Here is a 19355-nt window from a genome sequence, read left to right on the forward strand (position 1 = left end):
TGAGAGTGATTGAATGCAACAATAAAGTACTGAATAAATAATTAAAAGATGGAGCAAACTGATGTAGTACTCAATTCTCAAATGGCAATATTGCTTAAGCAAAGCAGGAAACTGCTTTGAAATCTTCTTGTGAAGCTGCTGTATGCATACAAAATTTTACTCAAGTTGTGAGTTCTATTTTTTAAAAAAAGCTGGTAATTAAAATTGGCATTTCAGACTACTGCTTGTGGAAACAACTTGACTGAAGAGCAGCATTAAGTAGGAATGTTTTATTGAGAAGTAACATTGTAACCCTTTAACCATATTTTTTAACCCCTTAACCATACACACACACACACTCACTCTAGTTAGGCTAGATAAAAATTCAATACCATTTCCAAGAAATAAATAAATAAAAGAGGAAGCACTTTCCCATAAAATATTTTTACCCAATAAGTAACTGAAAAACAAATTAAAGTTTTATCTGACCAAGTCTTCCATTTTCTTTTAAAGCGTTTGTTCCCTTGCAAAGGTGATGAGGCACTTTTCAGTTGAGCAGTTCATTTTGTACTATTAGCATAGCAATCCCTGCTGAATACAAGATTAAGTGGCAATTACATTTAAAAAGGGATAGACCAACACCTTTAAAACGTAATTAGAAAATACCATTGATGATCTGGGTAGAACTGAGTCTGAGCCTGTCCTTGAATTGTAATATAGTACAAATCTTTAAGTTCCTGGGTTCTGTGAAATCTGATTTTCTCTAATGCTGAATTCCAATATCAGAATTTAAGGGTGAACATATTCATTCCTCAAAGGTCCTTTTTTGCTGTATTTTACTTCAGTGCAATGGTGCTTTAAAAAGCTCTTCATAATACTTAGAACTTGGATAAGTATAAGTTATTTGAATCCAAATATAAATAGCTAAGTAAACCTCTTAAAAATGAGTGTTTAAAGGGCTGCACTCTGATTGTTTGGGACTGGTGCTCAATTTCATGCTCAATCCCCCACTTTCAACATCCAATTCCATGTACAGGTCTCCTAGGTGGCTGGCACTATACTGGTCTTGCTCACAAATACAATCTTCTATGTAATTCTAAAAATCCGTATTTTAGGATTCTAAAATTCAGAATTTGAAAAAGAGTAGCTGTGAAATGATATTCGTGCAAACACACATAATATAATCCTTCTAAACAGTGATAACGGTAGGGTAGTCCATCTAACAACTAACTCTTCATCATCAACTCTAATCGGCGCAGAGTTTAATCTAGAGAAGACCAAATCCCAAAATGCTTAACCCCCCACAGGACCTATGAGAAATTAAGCTGCTTAAAAATCTCATTGGCAATACATTTGAAAAATATCAATTATTGCATGTGTTCCCTTCCAAAGTGAACAGAGCAGGAGAAAGCTGCACTTTAGAAGTGATCCTATGGTATGTATCTCAAAAAATCTGGGGAATTAAAAAAAAATGATCCTTGTCCACATATAATGATGTACACTAGTCTCTCTTAGTGACTTCATTTCCTTTGATGTCATTTTAATTACTACTAGAAGCTGAGTGTTTTAAAGTAGTGGTTCTCAACCTTTCCAGACTACTGTACCCCTTTCAGGAGTCTGATTTATCTTGCATATCCCAAGTTTTGCCTCACTTAAACTACTTGTTTACAAAACCAGACATACAAATACAAAAGGGTCACAAGCACACTATTACTGAAAAATTGCTGACTAATTTTTATCATATAATTATGAAATAAATCAATTGGAATATAAATATTGTACTTACATTTCAGTGTATAGTATACATAGTGTAAACAAGTCATGGTCTGTATGATATTTTCATTTTTAGACTTGGCTAGTGCTTTTAATGTAGCCTCTTGTAAAACTAGGCAAATATCTAGATGAGTTGATGTACCTCCTGGAAGACCTCTGCTTACCCCTGGTTGAGAACCACTGTTCTAAAGCACACAAATATGCAGTATGGGCAGCCATGACTAGCTGGACCATCAGCTAATAGCAAGCTCAGCATATCAGACAAAACACTGCTTAGAATATACAATCAAATCCACTTTTAGGTAAGAATCTCTTTTTTCTTAAAATTTAAAAAAAAAAAAGTCTGCCTGCATAAAAGCGTTCTCCACATTTGAGGACATGAGAGTCAATGGTGTATACATAAAACTCAGCAAGTTATAAATATTTATGGAATAGAGAAGCAAGCAGCAGTGGCTAGAGCTGTGAAAGCTTCCACCTTTCCAGCTTATAAAAGGCCCCATCGACGCTACGTAATTTTAGCGTTAACTCCAAATCCCTAGCACACGGATAGCATGACACATACATACACACACTAGTGCTTGCAGTGGTACACAAATATTCACAGAACAGTTGTGATTACACGTCAAGGCTATGCCCATCAAGCCTTGAAGGTCTACGCTGCTGCTGGGAACAAGCCTTCCAGCCAGGCAGACAGATTTGCATTAGAGGGGCTTGAGGTAGCACAATTAAAATAGCAGCATGGATGCTGCTGCATCCTCAATGGCTCAGGCTGGTCACCTGAGCTCAAACCCAGGAGGCTGGGTGGGTCCAACTCAGGTAGCTACCCCAAACCTTCACTAGTGCAGCAACGACCATTGCTATTTTTAGTGTGCACTAGTTCAAGCACTATTTTTAGTGTGCACTAGCACAAGTCTGTCTGCCCAGGCTGGAAGGCTTGCTCCCATCTGTAGACATGCTCCAATTGAACTGTTGTCTATCAAGATTTGCAGAGCCGGGTTTGGCTTCGTGACTCAATCGATTGGTGTTTATGGTCTGTAGAGTGACAGTGAAGTTGGATACCACATTAACGTCCATTGTGAGGTGAGAATACCATGCCTCTTTGTCCACTGCAGAAAAGTGGAGCATTACTTAAAACGTATAACGGGTGTTTTCACCCCCATCTAAACATCCAGGCAGGATCCAGCCACAATGATACACCAATGCATGTATCACCAAGAAGTTGTAGCCTTCTCTGTTAAGGTATTGACTTAATGGGGTAAGCCCAGAATGGGCACCTAGGTATTGTCTATAGCACCAGCACAGTTCAAAAAGTCCAACACTTTTTTGTCTATAGCATAGCATCTCTGAAAGCCAGGCTACCAATTTAAGTGCCCAATTTTTACACGTTTGACAATTAGGGGGAGGAGGAGAGTGCAGTTCTCTTATTAAAATCCTATGTACAATTACACTTAACTCTGGCTCTCAGCAGGTTGCCAGTGGAATTCGAGCATTACAAAAATGGGGTACCACTGCCCTAAACATTGTGAATGGTTGTACCAGTTGAGGCTCACAACACAGTCCCTTAAAGGTTCTGTATGCTGAAAATTAAATCTGCTGTCATGCATTTTATTTTTTGGCCCAAAGCAACTCAAACGGATTAGATTTCCTAACATTACAACTAGTATTCCCAAAAACCCAGCATTAACCTGCCCTTTTTTAGGATAAACTTATCTCACTTTAATGACCTTGAGTCTGTTCTATTTGCCAGTGAATCATGAAGTTAACATTCAATAAAACGTAGTAGGATTTGAAAATGTGACATTTAACTTCATTTAGTTGTTGCACTTTTGCAAATGAGGAAATTTGAACTAGAATGCATCTTACGAAATGTCAAGTTATTTGATGCAGGGAAGCTTCTTGCCTTGAAAAGGGTAAGCTTGGGAATAAATTCACTCCTATTTTGAGGGAGAATCCAAGACTCCAAATTTGAACTACTGCATACTGATCTGAAAGAATTTGCCTACTGTATATTTTAAATGTGACCTATTTATATTTCTCATTCTATATTCAAAAAGTACTGCAATTTTTGGAAGGATATTCTGTTCTTCATGCATAAAGTGTTTGAATTCCTGCTTTAAGTGCAAAACTCAACTCAGCCTTAGCCATGGAACCACAAACTGTTTGCAAAATAGGATGATACGGTAGTTGCATTAAAGATGCACATCCTGCCACTCCACTGTCAAGAATTTTGTAAAAAGCTTTTTTTTTTTTGGTTGGACTTCCCTTAAACACAAATAAATAAATAAATAAATAAATAAATAAATAAAAAGTAAATCTGATCAACAGCCAATTTTCCAGTCATCTTTAACTAATACTAGAGCTATGCTGGATAATCAATTCTTTGTAAACTTATTTGGGCACAGTAAAGTGCTATAAATTAAAAGTGTCACGTCACTTCAAAGACTACTAAAAAGGATGCCATCAGAAGCGTGGCAAGGCAGAGACCTTTTTTGAAGATTTTAAAACTGTTAAAATTGAAGCTACGAGCTGAAAATTAAAAGCTGCATGTGTCATGTTAGTGCACAGCATCGTTACCACGGTAACTTCAACTGTACAGAGGCATCCACCATGATATTAACAGTTACTGCTACTGTGAGGGGTCATCAAAGCCTACTATTATATGAGCATACCTGATATCATGGGGATAGTTAAAAAAACAAAACAAAAAATACGGATCCTCTCAGTGTTGCCTTCCATTTGTCCCAGGCTGCTCCTATCTGTCTAAATTCTCTCTCCCCACCTCCAATCTAATTTCACTTTTATGACTAAAGAAAATACCTTTTGGAAACTTGTTTAATTCCTCTAAACACCCTCAGAATTTAAAAAAAGATGAAAGTTCTGTGCTGGTAAAATGCCTTACTATTTAAATAAGTGTCAAATAGAAGTTAATATATCTACAAGCCTAACTTGTAAAAGCAGTTTAAGCAGTCCATATTTAAAAAAAAAAACATAGGAAGCAAAGAATGAGAAATCCTCATATGAATTCCCCCGCAGTTTAAGCAGTCCATATTTAAAAAAAGAATTAGCAACTTATTCAGAGAAAATATACTACTTCCACCCAAATCACCTGCAATTTAGTTGGAGCCAACATGACACTCAGTGACACAAACTCAGATTTTAAAAGCATTTCTCTTTGTCTGTCACTCTACCAAATATTTCAAATCACTTTTCTGTTTCCAGGCCGATGCCATGATTATCTTTGCCCAAGTTAAAAGCAAAACGCCCACTTTAATTTTGACATAGTGTGGAAACTGGACAGAGCAGTCAGTGGATGCCATTTTGAGAACTACTCTAAAAAATTAAAATTTACAGAGGGACTGTCAATTTTTGTTCTAATGCAAGCTCCATGTGATAAGCATAACACAGAAGCAGCCCTTTCTCAGGAGCATCTTCCTTGTTGGCTTCCTGTTCCCTGGACCCTTCTAACTCTCCCCAGTGTAGGGCTGTCCTTATAGGATGATTTAGTGAAAAGTGATCAAACAAACAGACCTATATACATCCTGCATACAGTCAACATATGGAGTTCAACAGCATAGGAAACCCATTGTGAGAAACAATTTCAATCCACCTCAACAAAATCTAGCTGTTATAGAGCTTTTCAATCAGTAGATCTCAAAACACTCCACAAAGGAAAGTATCATCTCCATTTTGCAGATGGAGAAACTAAGTATATCATACATCTACTCTAGCCAAGTCCAAAGGATACCAGCCATCACAATTCAACACAAAAGGAGGAGCTCTCTAAGATCATTACCCACCAAGATCATTGAAATTATAACAAGATGGGGGCTGAGGTTTTATTTTTTAACATGAAAGTGCTGTGTTGAAACAGATGTAGGATTAGATTTCTCATGCATTAAAGTTTACCTCAAAAAGGCAAATAAAAGGCCATTTCTTTACAACTGCTCAGTACACTGTAGGCAAGTTTCTCCACTTTACTGAGCTCTGGTCTACACTACAAATTTATGTTGCTATAACTGCATCGCTCTGGTGTGTGGAAATCCACATCCCTCAGCAACGCAGTTATACCAAACTAACTCCTAATGTAGATAGTGCTATGTCGATGGGAGGGCGTCTCCTGTTGACATAACCACCACTTCTCAGGGAGGTGGAGTACCTGCACTGATGGGAGAAACTCTTGTCAGCATAGATAGCGTCTTCACTAAGCGCTACAGTGGCACAGCTGCACCAGTGCAGCTACATTGCTGAAAGTGTAGACAAGCCCTCAATACTTTCCTGGCAGCAAGGGAAACAAATATTGGATTCTTCCTGCTTTCCAGAATGATTAACATTAGATATACAAGATCTTCTTATCAGCGTGCCTATCACAAGCGTGAGGAAATTCCAGGTTGCTATACAATTTGTAGTTACAAATTGTTAAAGAAAACAAAGGTGATGCCAATACCTTCCCCATCCCCCTCTCTTCTGCCTCTCCTAGCTACTCCCATCTTTAAAGCACTGCCATGTTTAACTAACCTAACTATTTCATTTCTGTATTTACCTAACCTACTTATGATTGACTCCATTAATTTTAATATTTTTGGCACTAAGATATTTATTCAAGAGCTACAATTAAGCCAGTTGGATTGTTTCACTTTGTTTTCCTCAAGTTATTGAAGAGCTCCACATTGTGAATGACTAATGCTTTAATCTTGATTAAATAGCTTGCACCAACATTGCTTACACTGTATTTAAAGCAAAAAAGTCTTCAGAAATCAGGGAAGCAGTCTGCAAGTTTTTATTCTGAAATGAAATAACTTCACCTTCATTTTTTTTTTTTTTTTTTTTTTTTTTTACACAGATGTGTTTGATATAGAGTGTTTTGAACACTTGATAAAAACAGTTTTTAAAGTCTAAATTTAAACACCACCCCTTTAAAAATCCACTGAATGCACAACCCAGGGGGAAAAAAGTGCTCGTTGATTATTTCTTCCTTTAAAAGGCAGTAAGTTTGAGGGCCCCTTTTTCTCAAAGCTGTTTAATTATGGTACATAGAAAGTGTATTAGATCAATTGTTAACATGCAAACTTTCTTCTGCATTTCACTTTACTTTCAAGATGTTCCCGCCACAAATTTCTAAAAAAGGCTTTATTGTATTATTGAAGAGATGTGCTTAATTGTACTGAGAAGAAAGTAACTTACTTGTGCTTTTCATGATCTTTGACACCCCAAATGCAGACAGAAGCATCAGATTTTAGGCTTCACTCAAGAATTAAGAGTCCATTAGTTCCTGTACCAGCATGGCAGTCCTTCTCTTGGCCCTCCCTCTCAGCAGGTGTTTGTATGCTGCAGGGAACGGCCGATGTATTCCTGATGGCTCACTGGTGGACGCAAAAGTATGGGTTGAGAGGCCTCAGGCTCAACAGAACTCAGGGAGTAAATCTATCAGCATTAAAGAAGGGGAGAAGGCTTGGGCTGAAATTTGTTATTGGGGCAGAGAATGACTCTTACTAGGTGCACCTAACACAATGGAACTATGATTTCAGCTGGGGTCTCAAAGTGCTACTGAAATGCAATTATTTGTTTCTTTGCAAATAAAGCCAATCACCACAAAGGGGATGGGCTTTGGCCTTATACAGTGTGTGGGCTGTGTTTTGAAGTGTGGGAAAGTCACCTGTTCACAGGCCACCTATGAATCCTTTAATTCCCTTCCTGCCTCCAGTATGTTTGGCAAAGCAAGTGAGTAGGGAAGGAAGAGGGAGCACTTTGAAAGACAACCAAAAAGGTTGTAGGTTTATTTTCATCTGGCTTCTATTCCATTCAGATGCAGACTTCAGTTAAGCAGTCTTGTGGAGAATGGATAAGGAGTGCAATGCCCACAGTTGAGTGCTCTTATGTGCAGCTTGGAGAAGCATGGTTGTTCAGAACACATCAGCCTGTTCTGGTTAGTGAGCCCATCTATACACTCATAGTCCAAGACATCTCACACCCCTACTAGAATGAATTTCCACTGAATTTACAAGCAAGTCAGGCACTCTCCATTTCCTTTCTCCTTTTTTAAACAAAGACACCAAAGTCTCAGATTTCCTCACAGCTACAGCAGAACAGATAGAGTCAGTTCCATTTTTGGCTCAGAAAATGTGATGAGAAAAGTTGGAATTTAATATCAGGTCTATCCTTTTTCAGGAGGACTGCTTCTGAGCGGACTGCTAAACAGCACTGGGGTTGTGTATGAAGGTTACACAATTACCCTTCTCCTGTTCAACGAGAATACAAAATGAATGGATTAAGCTGAAACTTGCTGTGAGGACCATCAAATCTCTCAATGAAGGTCCCGGGACATTTACTTTTCCATCTGGGGACTGTTAAGTGCTAAAAGTGGATCCATTAGCACAGGGGTTCTCAACATTTTTCTTTGTGAGTTTTCCCTCCCGCCCCCATGCTATACAAATTCTATAATCCAGAGGGAGCGTGGGGGGTCAGGGCTTTTGCCCTGCAGAGCATTGTGGGTGGGGCATGACTCAGGGCTTCAGATGCCAGATGGGTGGGAGGGGGGCCTCAGGGTTCCTGCCCCAAGGGATGCTGGGGGGACCTTGGGGCTCCCAGCTTTAACCCCACAGGGCAGGTCAGCGCTCACGGACCCCCAGTTGAGAACCACTGTATTAGCACTCTGCCAATGTTCTCAATTGTACAGAAACAGCATGAGATACTGAGATGAAATTGGCAAGCCTAAATACCAAAATAGTAGTCTACAGTCAGCACTAGAGCAGATGGATTCCAAAAACCAAAGAGGGTGGTTAGGAACAAACTAACTGAGATAAGAGTCAGAAGAGCCACTAGTACTAAGCTAAGACACTCTAAGCTCTTAAAGGTGATAACAGAACACAAAAGAATAGACCCAAGAGTAAGGCCTTGGCTACACTACAAAATTAAGTCAACCTTAATGTAATGTCTCCTGTGTAGCTGCTCTATGCCAACGGGAGAGAGAGCTCTCCCGTTGGCATAATTAAACCACATTCAATGAGCGGCTGTAGGTATGTCGGCAGGAGAGCATCTCCCACTGACATAGTGCTATCCACACCAGCACTTCTGTTGGTGTAACTTATGTCACTCTGGGTGTGTGGGGGGGGGGGGTTCCACACCTGAGTGACAAATTTCACTGACAAAAGTACTAACAGACATAGCCGAAGATCGACGTACAGCCACTGCTGCTCATGGCCACACTACGCTCTCTGTTGGTGGTGCACATCCTCACTAGGAGCATCTCCACAGACTTAACTGGGTGAGGCATTGTGGTGCACCCCCTCCCAGGGCCCACAGTCTGAGCTATATGCCCCCCCACTCTGGGGCTCACGGCTGTCAGCCCCATCACCAGGCGGCTCCAGCTGGGAGCCCTGGGGTGGGTGGGCTCCAGCTGTAAGATGATCAGAATGGTCCCTTCTGACCTTAGAATCTATGAGTAAGCCCCACGCAGGGATGGCAGCAAAACAGATGATTTAAAGTATAACGCAGTGTCTACACAGACACTGTGCTGCCCTATCAACCTAAGCACTACCCCTCTTGTAGTGGTGGAGTTATTAGGTTGGTGTAGTGGGCAACTTACACTGGCAGAAGCAACATTGCAGTGTAAACAGACACTTACATAGTTAGGTTGACACAGGTGTGTACAAAGGAATTTAAATTTCACTGCTTTTGGAGGGGCAGGTTTTGTGCTTCTGCCACAGCCTCGGGGCTGGAGGAGTTCTGTGCCTCTGCCAATTAATTTGGGGGGCCATGTCCCAACTTGTCCCCCTTGTGCATGCCTCAGGTTGACATAAGACAGCCTTTGTCAATCCAACTCTAGTGTAGACCAAGCCTAAGTCACAAGACCATCAACAGGTCAGCAGCTGTAAAGAAACCACGTCATCTATTTTATAAGCCAATGGACTGACAAGAGTTTGCAGGGCAAAGGGCTAGACACTGCAAGAGAGCTATTTCTGTTTTCAGCAATTATTCTGCCTTTCTAATAGTCTCCAAAAGGACTATTTTTTGTCGCCTCCTTTTTTAATAGGTGGAGCTCAATTCCATTACACTACTCAACTACCCCAAAAAGCTATATTAGTGGAAAGCACAGATGTATTAAAAACATCATTTTTTCAAAGACAAATCTAATTCAAGTATTGGGATAGGTGGCCACTATAACAGACTATTAGAGAAAGTTGACGCAAACACATTTATGCCAGTGGTTCTCAAACTTTTGTACTGGTGACCCTTTTTACATAGCAAGCCTCTGTGTGCAGCCACCTTTTTAAATTAAAAACACTTCTTTACATATTTAACACCATTATAAATGCTGGAGGCAAAGTTGGGTTTGGGGTGGAGGCTGACAGCTCATGACCCCCCATGTAATAACCTCATGACCCCCTGAGGGGTCCTGACCCCAATTTTGAGAAACCCTGATTTATGCCACGTGAACTCAAAAGGCATTCTGAAAATGGAACACAATTTAATTAAGGACACACAGTATAACTATAGCAGTAGAAAGTAAAAGGATAAATCTATTTTTTCTATAGTTATAGGGATACAAAGTAAGTTAATTCTCAAATTTATATGTTCATTTTAATTTGAGATGATCACAAACAGCTGAGGACACCCTCTGATCCAAACATTTCTTTTGGCACATTCTGAAAGAAACCACAGAACATTAAGAAAAGTAGTACTTGTGGCACCTTAGAGACTAACGAATTGTTAGTCTTTAAGATGCCACAAGTACTCCTTTTCTTTTTGCGGATACAGACTAAGACAGCTGCTACTCTGAAACAGAACATTAAAATATTTATAAGACTATGTGCAGCCTGAAGTAAGGAAAAGACAAAACAATTCACAATTGTAACCATCCTTTCTTATCACCCAGCCCTCAAAGAGGGGAGGGGGAAAAAAAGACTTGTTTTTCAGTTTTGGTTGGACTCCTGTAAGTTTAGCCTCTTCAATCCATCAGGCAATTGGATTTCATTATTCCATTTACTAAAATGTGTTCTAGGTATGCCCCAGACATCAGTGTGGGTTCTCCAGCATTCTTTCCTGGCCATTTAACAGCACTGAGTGGGGAGAAGGGCTGGATCAGAAAGGCTGAGTACCCGACTCATTTGTCATTCTAAAAGTCTGTGTTAAATGCCAACTCCTCCCTTTAAAGAAATCAATCCCTTTTTCTGCTCTTTCACACTTTTTAGAATAATCTCTCGATGTCCAGGGGAGCATAGGTGGTTGCTAGATTAGGGTCATAATGTGCCACTCACTGAGATACCAGGTCAGCTACTGCCCAGAATGTTGTAATTACCTAGGACAGCTGATAATGAGAACTCACTAGTTACTCACGTAACCTCTTCCTATAAACTGAACTCCGGGGGGGGGGGGGGGGGGAAAGTGAAGCAATCTTCATGCTCAAGTGCTCTTTACTTCACAGAAACTAAACAGCTTTTCCATCATCATGAGCATGAATATCATTCACTACCAATAGCATAACTTTATGCTGCTCAGCTTAACATGAAACAAAACAAAAAGACAAATCCTGAGCTTATGTGATTTCATCACACAAATATGTTCATCTGATAAATCAGTATCCCACACAGCAACTCTTCATTTCACTACACCAAAATAGTTTTATGGAAATATTAAGTGTAAACACAAACACTGAAGCAAGTTTATGTATGACAAGGGACTCTGGGAGCCACTTTCAATTTTGAGTGCAATTTACAGCCTTACACTTGGAGGTCTATGCACACTATTTTGATACACGTACAGAGGTGCTGGAACCCTTATAACAATGGTGGTGCTGAAATCCAGCCCCTTACTCCTGTCCGCAACCCCCTCAGCTGCGGCCGGGAGCAATGCCGTGTCTCGGGGGGGGGGACCCCAAACAGGGGTAAGAGGGAAAGTCTGGGGGTGGGCACAGGGCCAGGAGCAGGGCCCCAAGCACGAGCCCGCAGACGGGACCCCACATGCAGGGTCAGGAGTGGAGCACTGGGAGTGAGGCTAGTGGCTGGGACCCCAGGAGCAGGGGGCTGGGTGCAGGGCCCCAGGCACAGGACCAGTGAGTGAAGCTAGTGCCCCAGGCGTGGGGCCCTGGGTACAGGGCCAGCAGCCAGGAAGCTGGCTGGCAGCCAGGACCAGAGCCGGGGTACAGGGCCAGAGGCTGGGACTCGACCCCAGGTGCAGGCCGGGAAGCAGAGTCCTGGGCTTGGGGCCACAGGCTAGAAGCTGGGCCTCAGCCCGGAGCGTGGGGCCAGCGGCCAGGGAACAGGGCCGGTGGCCAGGACCTAAGCCCTGGGCAGGGAAGTGGAGACCTGAGTGCGGGGCCAGTGGCTCCACATAAAACCTGGGGGTGCTGGAGCACTCCCCGCACTCCTAGTGTCCACACCTATATATACACATATTAAAAATAAGGTTTATTTGTCTACAGTACTATGTTACTAGCTAATCTTTAACAGCTGAAGAATCATATCCTTATCCAGTGGCTTTGCAATAAGACATAATATAGTACTGGGTTTTGTAGTATCATGAATAATGCAACCCTTGATAAGTCATCCAGTGGGTAACAAGTCAGAAGATTTAGCCTACATGTCCCCAGTGCTCAAGGTTCATACAAGGTTGAAGTGGGTAAGAGGGAAATGCTCGAAGTCTCGTAGACATTCCAAACGTACAGTTTTAACCCTCAAAAAAGCTAAAAAAAAGACACATACTTCTCCCCCCACCCGCAAAAATCTACACTGCAATCCATTGTCAAGAGTGTGGTCAGCAAAGAGTCTCCCTAAACTGATAATGAAAGTGGCTTTGTCCTATCTAAACTGTTAGTTAAACCATTTTCAGTATCAGTTCAGAGGAAACCTGACTACCACTATCAGCAATGGATCACAGTTTCTTTGAATAGTCTCTATCACGTCTAGACACACAAAGGACTGGTTCAGGTTTAAAATTTAGGTCAACATAGCTACCTCCGTCAAGGATATGAAAAAAAAAATCCATACCCAACTGACATAGCTATGCCAATGTAACCCCCAGTGTAGATGCAGCTACATAGATAGAAAACTGCTTCTGTCAACCTAGCTACCATTGTTTTAGGTGGTGACATTTCTACAGTAACAGAAAACCCCCTTCCATTGCTGTTCGTGAATCTACACACCATGGGGTTATGCCGGCATAGCTCTGGTGCTGCAGCTATGCCAGTATTGTCTCTGTAGTATATACAGACCCACAGACTTCAAAGTTAACACCACACTGACATAAACTGAAGTAGTTCACACCTCTTGGGGCAAACAAGTGTGCCCTCTTCCTTATACTAACTCATGTGCAGGTGAGCAGCTCACTACATGTCATGGAGCTCTGCTATAGTCCTGTGCACTGATACCAAGCCATCCCACTGCTTTGTGAATCCACTAAACGTTCACCCCGTGTATTTTGGGGCACAAGCAGTGTGGAAGCTACCATAGCCTGAGACTGGAGTACTGCTCAAAGAGCAAGAGTGGGTATACACGTGTGGATTCTATCAACCCCCAGACCTGAAAGAATTCCATGAGGCACAGCCCAGCTACTTAGGACGGGATTTGAGCTTAGACAGTTCATGACTCTTCCTGAATCGTCGCAGGCAACCTGCAACAGAAGTGCTACAGTTTTTGGCATTTTGCTTATTCTGCCTGGGATCCAGTAATAGCAAAGCACTAGACATTAACTCTACAGAACGGCCACCAGGTCTTTGTCAACACTAGCAAAAACAAGACATATAATTCACCACCAGTTCAACTGGTGATAAGAAAAGTAGAAACTGTACAGTAGACAAAGTTCAGGCAAGCTGAAACATTTTTTATCTTGTTTAAAGCTCAAGTCGTAGCATCAGCCCAGGTGCTTGGGCCAGGAAATTCTCATTTTTGGCAGTTTAGACACAACTGTGCAGGGTATAGAAGAGACCTATGCAACTCAAGAGCCATAAATGAAGACTAAATGATTAACTCAACTGCTGAGTTTGGCACTTACTGATCATGCCTGGTATCAGGTATGTTTCTGTCCATTTGCAGTTTGTCACTTTCTACTTGATTGAACTTATTACGAGCGTATGGGTCTTGACCAGATCGGACCATAGTGACACCAACATAACTGTCTTGATCAAAATCTTGCCATCGAACTTTTCCTAAAAAGGAAGAAACCCAAAGTTAAATATTTGCATCACAGATCTGAAGCATTAAGCTCTAGTTTTCAAAATGTCTCAAATCAAAGTTTTCACTTTTACCGGATCAAAGTGCTTTAAAATAAATGAAGCTTTAACACTTCAATGAGGCAGGCAATACACTTTTTATATCTGGGTTACACTGATGCACAAAGTTATTTGCTCGGAGTCACACAATTGACTAGCGCAAAGTTTCAATAGGAAATGAATTAATGGTATTCCGACTCCTAGTCCTGCTGCTACTGTAATCACTACACCATGCTGCTTTCCTCAGTTACAGGTTTTAACCTCAGGAACCATATGTTCCACTTTAAAAGGGCATTTCCACATCAAGCAGCTGATCATTCAAGCACAGATTTACACCCCAAGAAAGACACTTAATTTTTCCAGTTTAGATTTCAATTAACTTCACTAAACCAAACCACTATGGTTTAATTTAGCCAGTCTCGTATTTAAAAGTAATGATTTGTATCTCCATGCTCTAAAGGTTTGTTCTTCATAAACTTGGTTAAAAGTAAATTTTATAAGTTATTTTGTAAGACATAAATGCTTCCAGTAGTTAGGACACTTGACCACTTTCTGATATGAAATACATGAACAAGTTGGAACACTAACTTTTAGGTTTTGTCATGAGCAGGTTAACTCTTTACTAAGGAGCACACTATGCGATCCCTGTGAATACAGTAGCTTGCATGCTTATGGAGATGTATGCTTTATCCGAAACCTGCTTCTTCTAACATTGCAGTAAGGAATTAAGGTAAAGCAATGGTCTCTTCTGAGAGGATGAACACTTGCATAAAATTACTGATCTTGTGATATACACCAGAAGCTTGGTTTGCATCTAGAAAAAAAAATGGTAAACTCTCTGTTCTTAATTTAAAATAAATTAATCCTCCTTATAGGGCCATTGACAGCCAACCTATTGCAATTGTACAGGATTTATGCTTTCTGACTCAAAACCACTTGAGCACAAATAGCGTTCCCCCTAACAACTAAATGCTATTTTACTGCGAAGTGTTCTTCAAGGCACAATATTAAAGTTGCTGTGTAGCACCAAGCATACTGCTGACAGTAAACAAATGATGACACAAAGCAACACTCTCTTGGGATCAGTATGTTTGATAACTAACATGTTCAGAAGAAGTTACGTTTCACTAGGAGTTTTTCAAAAGCAACATGGGGAACTGTCATTTCAGAGATATTTTTGGGAAAGTCCATTAAGTGGTAGATTGGCAGAGTGTGTCTCATTCTCTTGGAGCACCCCAGGGAGACTAACAAAAATTTTTAAGCAAATAAAGCATATACCTTAGGGTATGTCTACACTACGAAATTAGGTCGAATTTATAGAAGTTGGTTTTGTAGAAAGCGTTTTTATACAGTCGAGTGTGTGTGTCCCCCCACAAATGTGCAAGTGCATGTAGTCGGCAGACTGTGTCCACAGTACCGAAGCAACAGTCAACTTCCGGAGCTTTGCACTGTGGGTAGCTATCCCACAGTTCCCGCAGTCTCCACCGCCCATTTGAATTCTGGGTAGAAATCCTAGTGCCTGATGGGGCTAAAACATTGTCGTGGGTGGTTCTGGGTACACATCGTCAGGCCCCCGTTCCCTCCCTCCCTCTGTAAAAACAAGGGCAGACAATAGTTTTGCGCCTTTTTTCGTGAGTTACCCGTGCAGACACCATACCACGGCAAGCATGGAGCCCGCTCTGCTAACCATCACCGTATGTCTCCTGGGTGCTGGCGGACACGGTACTGCATTGCTACACAGCAGCAGTTTATTGCCTTTTGGCAGCAGACAGTGCAGTATGATTGGTAGCTGTCATCGACGTAATCCTGGGTGCCCTTTTAACCGAGCGCCTGGGCAAACATGGGAGTGACTCAGCCAGGTCATTTCCCTTGTTTTGTCTCATGGCGATTGAGTCCTACCGGCAGTGCACTGGCTTTTAATTTGCAGCCAGCAGAAGACGATGGCCAGTAGTCATACTGCACCCGTCTTCTGCTGAGCACCCAGGAGGTGACGATGGCTAGCGGTCATACTGCACAGTCTGCTGCCAGCATGATGTATAAAGATAGATGAAGTGGCTCAAACCAAGAAATAGACCAGATTTGTTTTGTATTCATTTTCTCCTCCCTCCCTCTGTGAAATCAACAGCCTGTTAAACCCAGTTTTGAGTTCTATCCTTGAGGCGGCCATTCAGTTTCTCGCAAAGCCACCCCCTTTGTTGATTTTATTTCCCTGTAAGCCATGTCATCAGTCGCCCCTCTCTCTGTCGGGGCAACAGCAGACAATCGTTCCGCGCCTTTTTTCTGTGCAGACACCATACCACGGCAAGCATGGAGCCCGCTCAGATCACTTTGGCAATTAGAAGCACATTAAACACCACACGCATTATCCAGCAGTATATGGAGCACCAGAACCTGGCAAAGTGAAACCGGGCGAGTAGGCGACATCAGCGCAGTGACGAGAGTGATGAGGACATGGACACAGACTTCTCTCAAAGCACGGGCCCTGCTAATGTGGGTATCATGGTGCTAATGGGGGCAGTTCATGCAGTGGAACGCCGATTCTGGGCTCGGAAAACAAGCACAGACTGGTGGGACCACATAGTGTTGTGGGTCTGGGACGATTCCCAGTGGCTGCAAAACTTTCGCATGCGTAAGGGCACTTTCATGGAACTTTGTGACTTGCTTTCCGCTGCCCTGAGGCACAAGAATACCAAGATGAGAGCATCCTTCACAGTTGAGAAACGAGTGGCAATAGCCCTGTGGAAGCTAGTAACGCCAGACAGCTACCAGTCAGTCGGGAATCAATTTGGAGTGGGCAAATCTACTGTGGGGGCTGCTGTGATGCAAGTAGCCAACGCAATCAAAGATCTGCTGATATCAAGGGTAGTGACCCTGGGAAATGTGCAGGTCATAGTGGATGGCTTTGCTGAAATGGGATTCCCTAACTGTGGTGGGGCCATAGATGGAATCCATATCCCTATCTTGGCACCGGAGCACCAAGCCAGCGAGTACATAAACCGCAAGGGGTACTTTTCAATAGTGCTGCAAGCACTGGTGGATCACAAGGGACGTTTCACCAACATCAACGTGGGATGGCTGGGAAAGGTACATGACGCTCGCATCTTCAGGAACTCTGGTGTGTTTCAAAAGCTGCAGGAAGGGACTTTCTTCCCAGACCAGAAAATAACCGTTGGGGATGTTGAAATGCCTATAGTCATCCTTGCGGACCCAGCCTATCCCTTAATGCCATGGCTCATGAAGCCATACATAGGCAGCCTGGAGAGTAGTCAGGAGCTGTTCAACTACAGGCTGAGCAAGTGCAGAATTGTGGTAGAATGTGCATTTGGATGTTTAAAAAGTGCGCTGGCGCAGTTTACTGATTCGGTTAGACCTCAGCGAAACCAATATTCTCACTGTTATTACTGCTTGCTGTGCGCTCCACAGTATCTGTGAGAGTAAGGGGGAGACGTTTATGGTGGGGTGGGAGGTTGAGGCAAATTGCCTGGCCCCTGGTTATGCACAGCCAGACACCAGGGCGGTTAGAAGAGCACAGGAGGGCGCGGTGCGCATCAGAGAAGCTTTGAAAACCAGTTTCATGACTGGCCAGGCTACGGTGTGAAAGTTCTGTTTGTTTCTCCTTGATGAAATCCCCCGCCCCTTGGTTCACTCTACTTCCCTGTAAGCTAAGCTAACCACCCTCCCCACCTCCCTTCGATCACCGCTTGCAGAGGCGATAAAGTCATTGTTGCTTCACATTCAAACATTCTTTATTAATTCATCACACAAATAGGGGAATAATTACCAAGGTAGCCCAGAAGGGGTGGTGGAGGAGGGAAGGACAAGCCACACAGCACTTTAAAAGTTTAAAACTTATTGAATGCCAGCCTTCTGTTACTTGGGCAATCCTCTGGCGTGGAATGGCTGGAGGCTCCCCCACTGCATTCTTAGGCGTCTGGGTGAGGAGGCTATGGAACTTGGGGAGGAGGGCGGTTGGTTGGTTACACAGGGGCTGTAGCGGCGATCTGTGCTCCTGTTGCCTTTTCTGCAGCTCAACCATACGCTGGAGCATATTAGTTTGATCCTCCAGAAGCCTCAGCATTGCATCCTGCCTCCTCTCATCATGCTGCTGCCACCTTTCAGCTTCAGCCGTCTCTTCAGCCCGCCACTTCTCCTTTTGTGCTTTCCTGCACTCTGACATTGTCTGCCTCCATACATTCGTCTGTGCTCTGTCAGTGTGGGAGGACTGCATGAGCTCAGAGAACATTTCATCGCGAGTGCATTTTTTTCACCTTCTAATCTTCGCTAGCCTCTGGGAAGGGGAAGATCCTGTGATCCTTGAAACACATGCAGCTGGTGGAGAAAAAAAAAAAGGAACAGTGGTATTTGAAAAGACAATGGGTACACTCTTTCACAGTAAACCTTGCTGTTAACATTACATACATAGCATATGTACTTTCATTCCAAGGTCGCATTTTGCCTCCCCCCACCTCGTGGCTAACAGCGGGGAACATTTCTGTTCAGCCACTGGCAAACAGCCCAGCAGGAACGGGCACCTCTGAATGTCCCCTTAAGAAAAGCACCCTATTTCAACCAGGTGACCATGAATGATATCACTCTCCTGAGGATAATACAGAGAGATAAAGAACGGATATTGTTTGAACACCAGCAAACATACACTGCAATGCTTTGTTCTACAATGATTCCCGAGTACATGCTACTGGCCTGGAGTGGTAAAGTGTCCTACCATGGTGGATGGAAAAAGGCTACCCTCCCCAGAGACCTTTTGCAAAGGCTTTGGGAGTATATCCAGGAGAGCCACGAATGCCAGGGCAAATTAATCATTAAACATGCTGGCTTTTAAACCTTGTATAGTATTTTAAAAGGTACACTCACCAGAGGTCCCTTCTCCACCTGGTGGGTCCGGGAGGCAGCCTTGGGTGGGTTCGGGGGGTACTGGCTCCAGGTCCAGGGTGAGAAACAGTTCCTGGCTGTTGGGAAAACCAGTTTCTCCGCTTGTTTTCTGTGGGCTATCTTCCTCATCCCCAAAACCTGCTTCCGTGTTGCCTCCATCTCCATTTAAGGAGTCAAACAACACAGCTGGGGTAGTGATGGCTGAACCCCCTAAAATGGCATGCAGCTCATCATAGAAGCGGCACGTTTGGGGTTCTGACCTGGAGCGGCCGTTCGCCTCTCTGGTTTTCTGGTAGGCTTGCCTCAGCTCCTTAAGTTTCACACGGTACTGTTTCGGGTCCCTGTTATGGCCTCTGTCTTTCATGCCCTGGGAGATTTTCACAAATGTTTTGGCATTTCGAAAACTGGAATGTAGTTCTGATAGCACAGATTCCTCTCCCCATACAGCAATCAGATCCCATACCTCCCGTTCGGTCCATGCTAGAGCTCTTTTGCGATTCTGGGACTCCAT

At 42.8% G+C, this 19355-nt stretch overlaps 1 protein-coding gene across 3 annotated transcripts in view; it reads right to left on the minus strand.

Annotated features, from left to right (window-relative positions):
- GALNT2 (polypeptide N-acetylgalactosaminyltransferase 2) overlaps window positions 1–19355 on the minus strand; it is a 147401-nt gene that overhangs the window by 51804 nt on the left and 76242 nt on the right. For all 3 annotated transcript variants that reach the window (XR_006280084.1, XM_038396114.2, XM_043511346.1), the window contains one exon: window positions 13738–13891. Coding sequence is in view for 2 of the 3 variants with exons in the window: in XM_038396114.2 (XP_038252042.1) it covers window positions 13738–13891 (154 nt within the window). In the remaining variant the exon portion in view is untranslated. The remainder of the gene's footprint in view (window positions 1–13737; window positions 13892–19355) is intronic.

This window comes from Dermochelys coriacea, chromosome 3, assembly GCF_009764565.3.
Source record: "Dermochelys coriacea isolate rDerCor1 chromosome 3, rDerCor1.pri.v4, whole genome shotgun sequence".
NCBI classification, from domain to species: Eukaryota; Metazoa; Chordata; order Testudines; family Dermochelyidae; genus Dermochelys; species Dermochelys coriacea.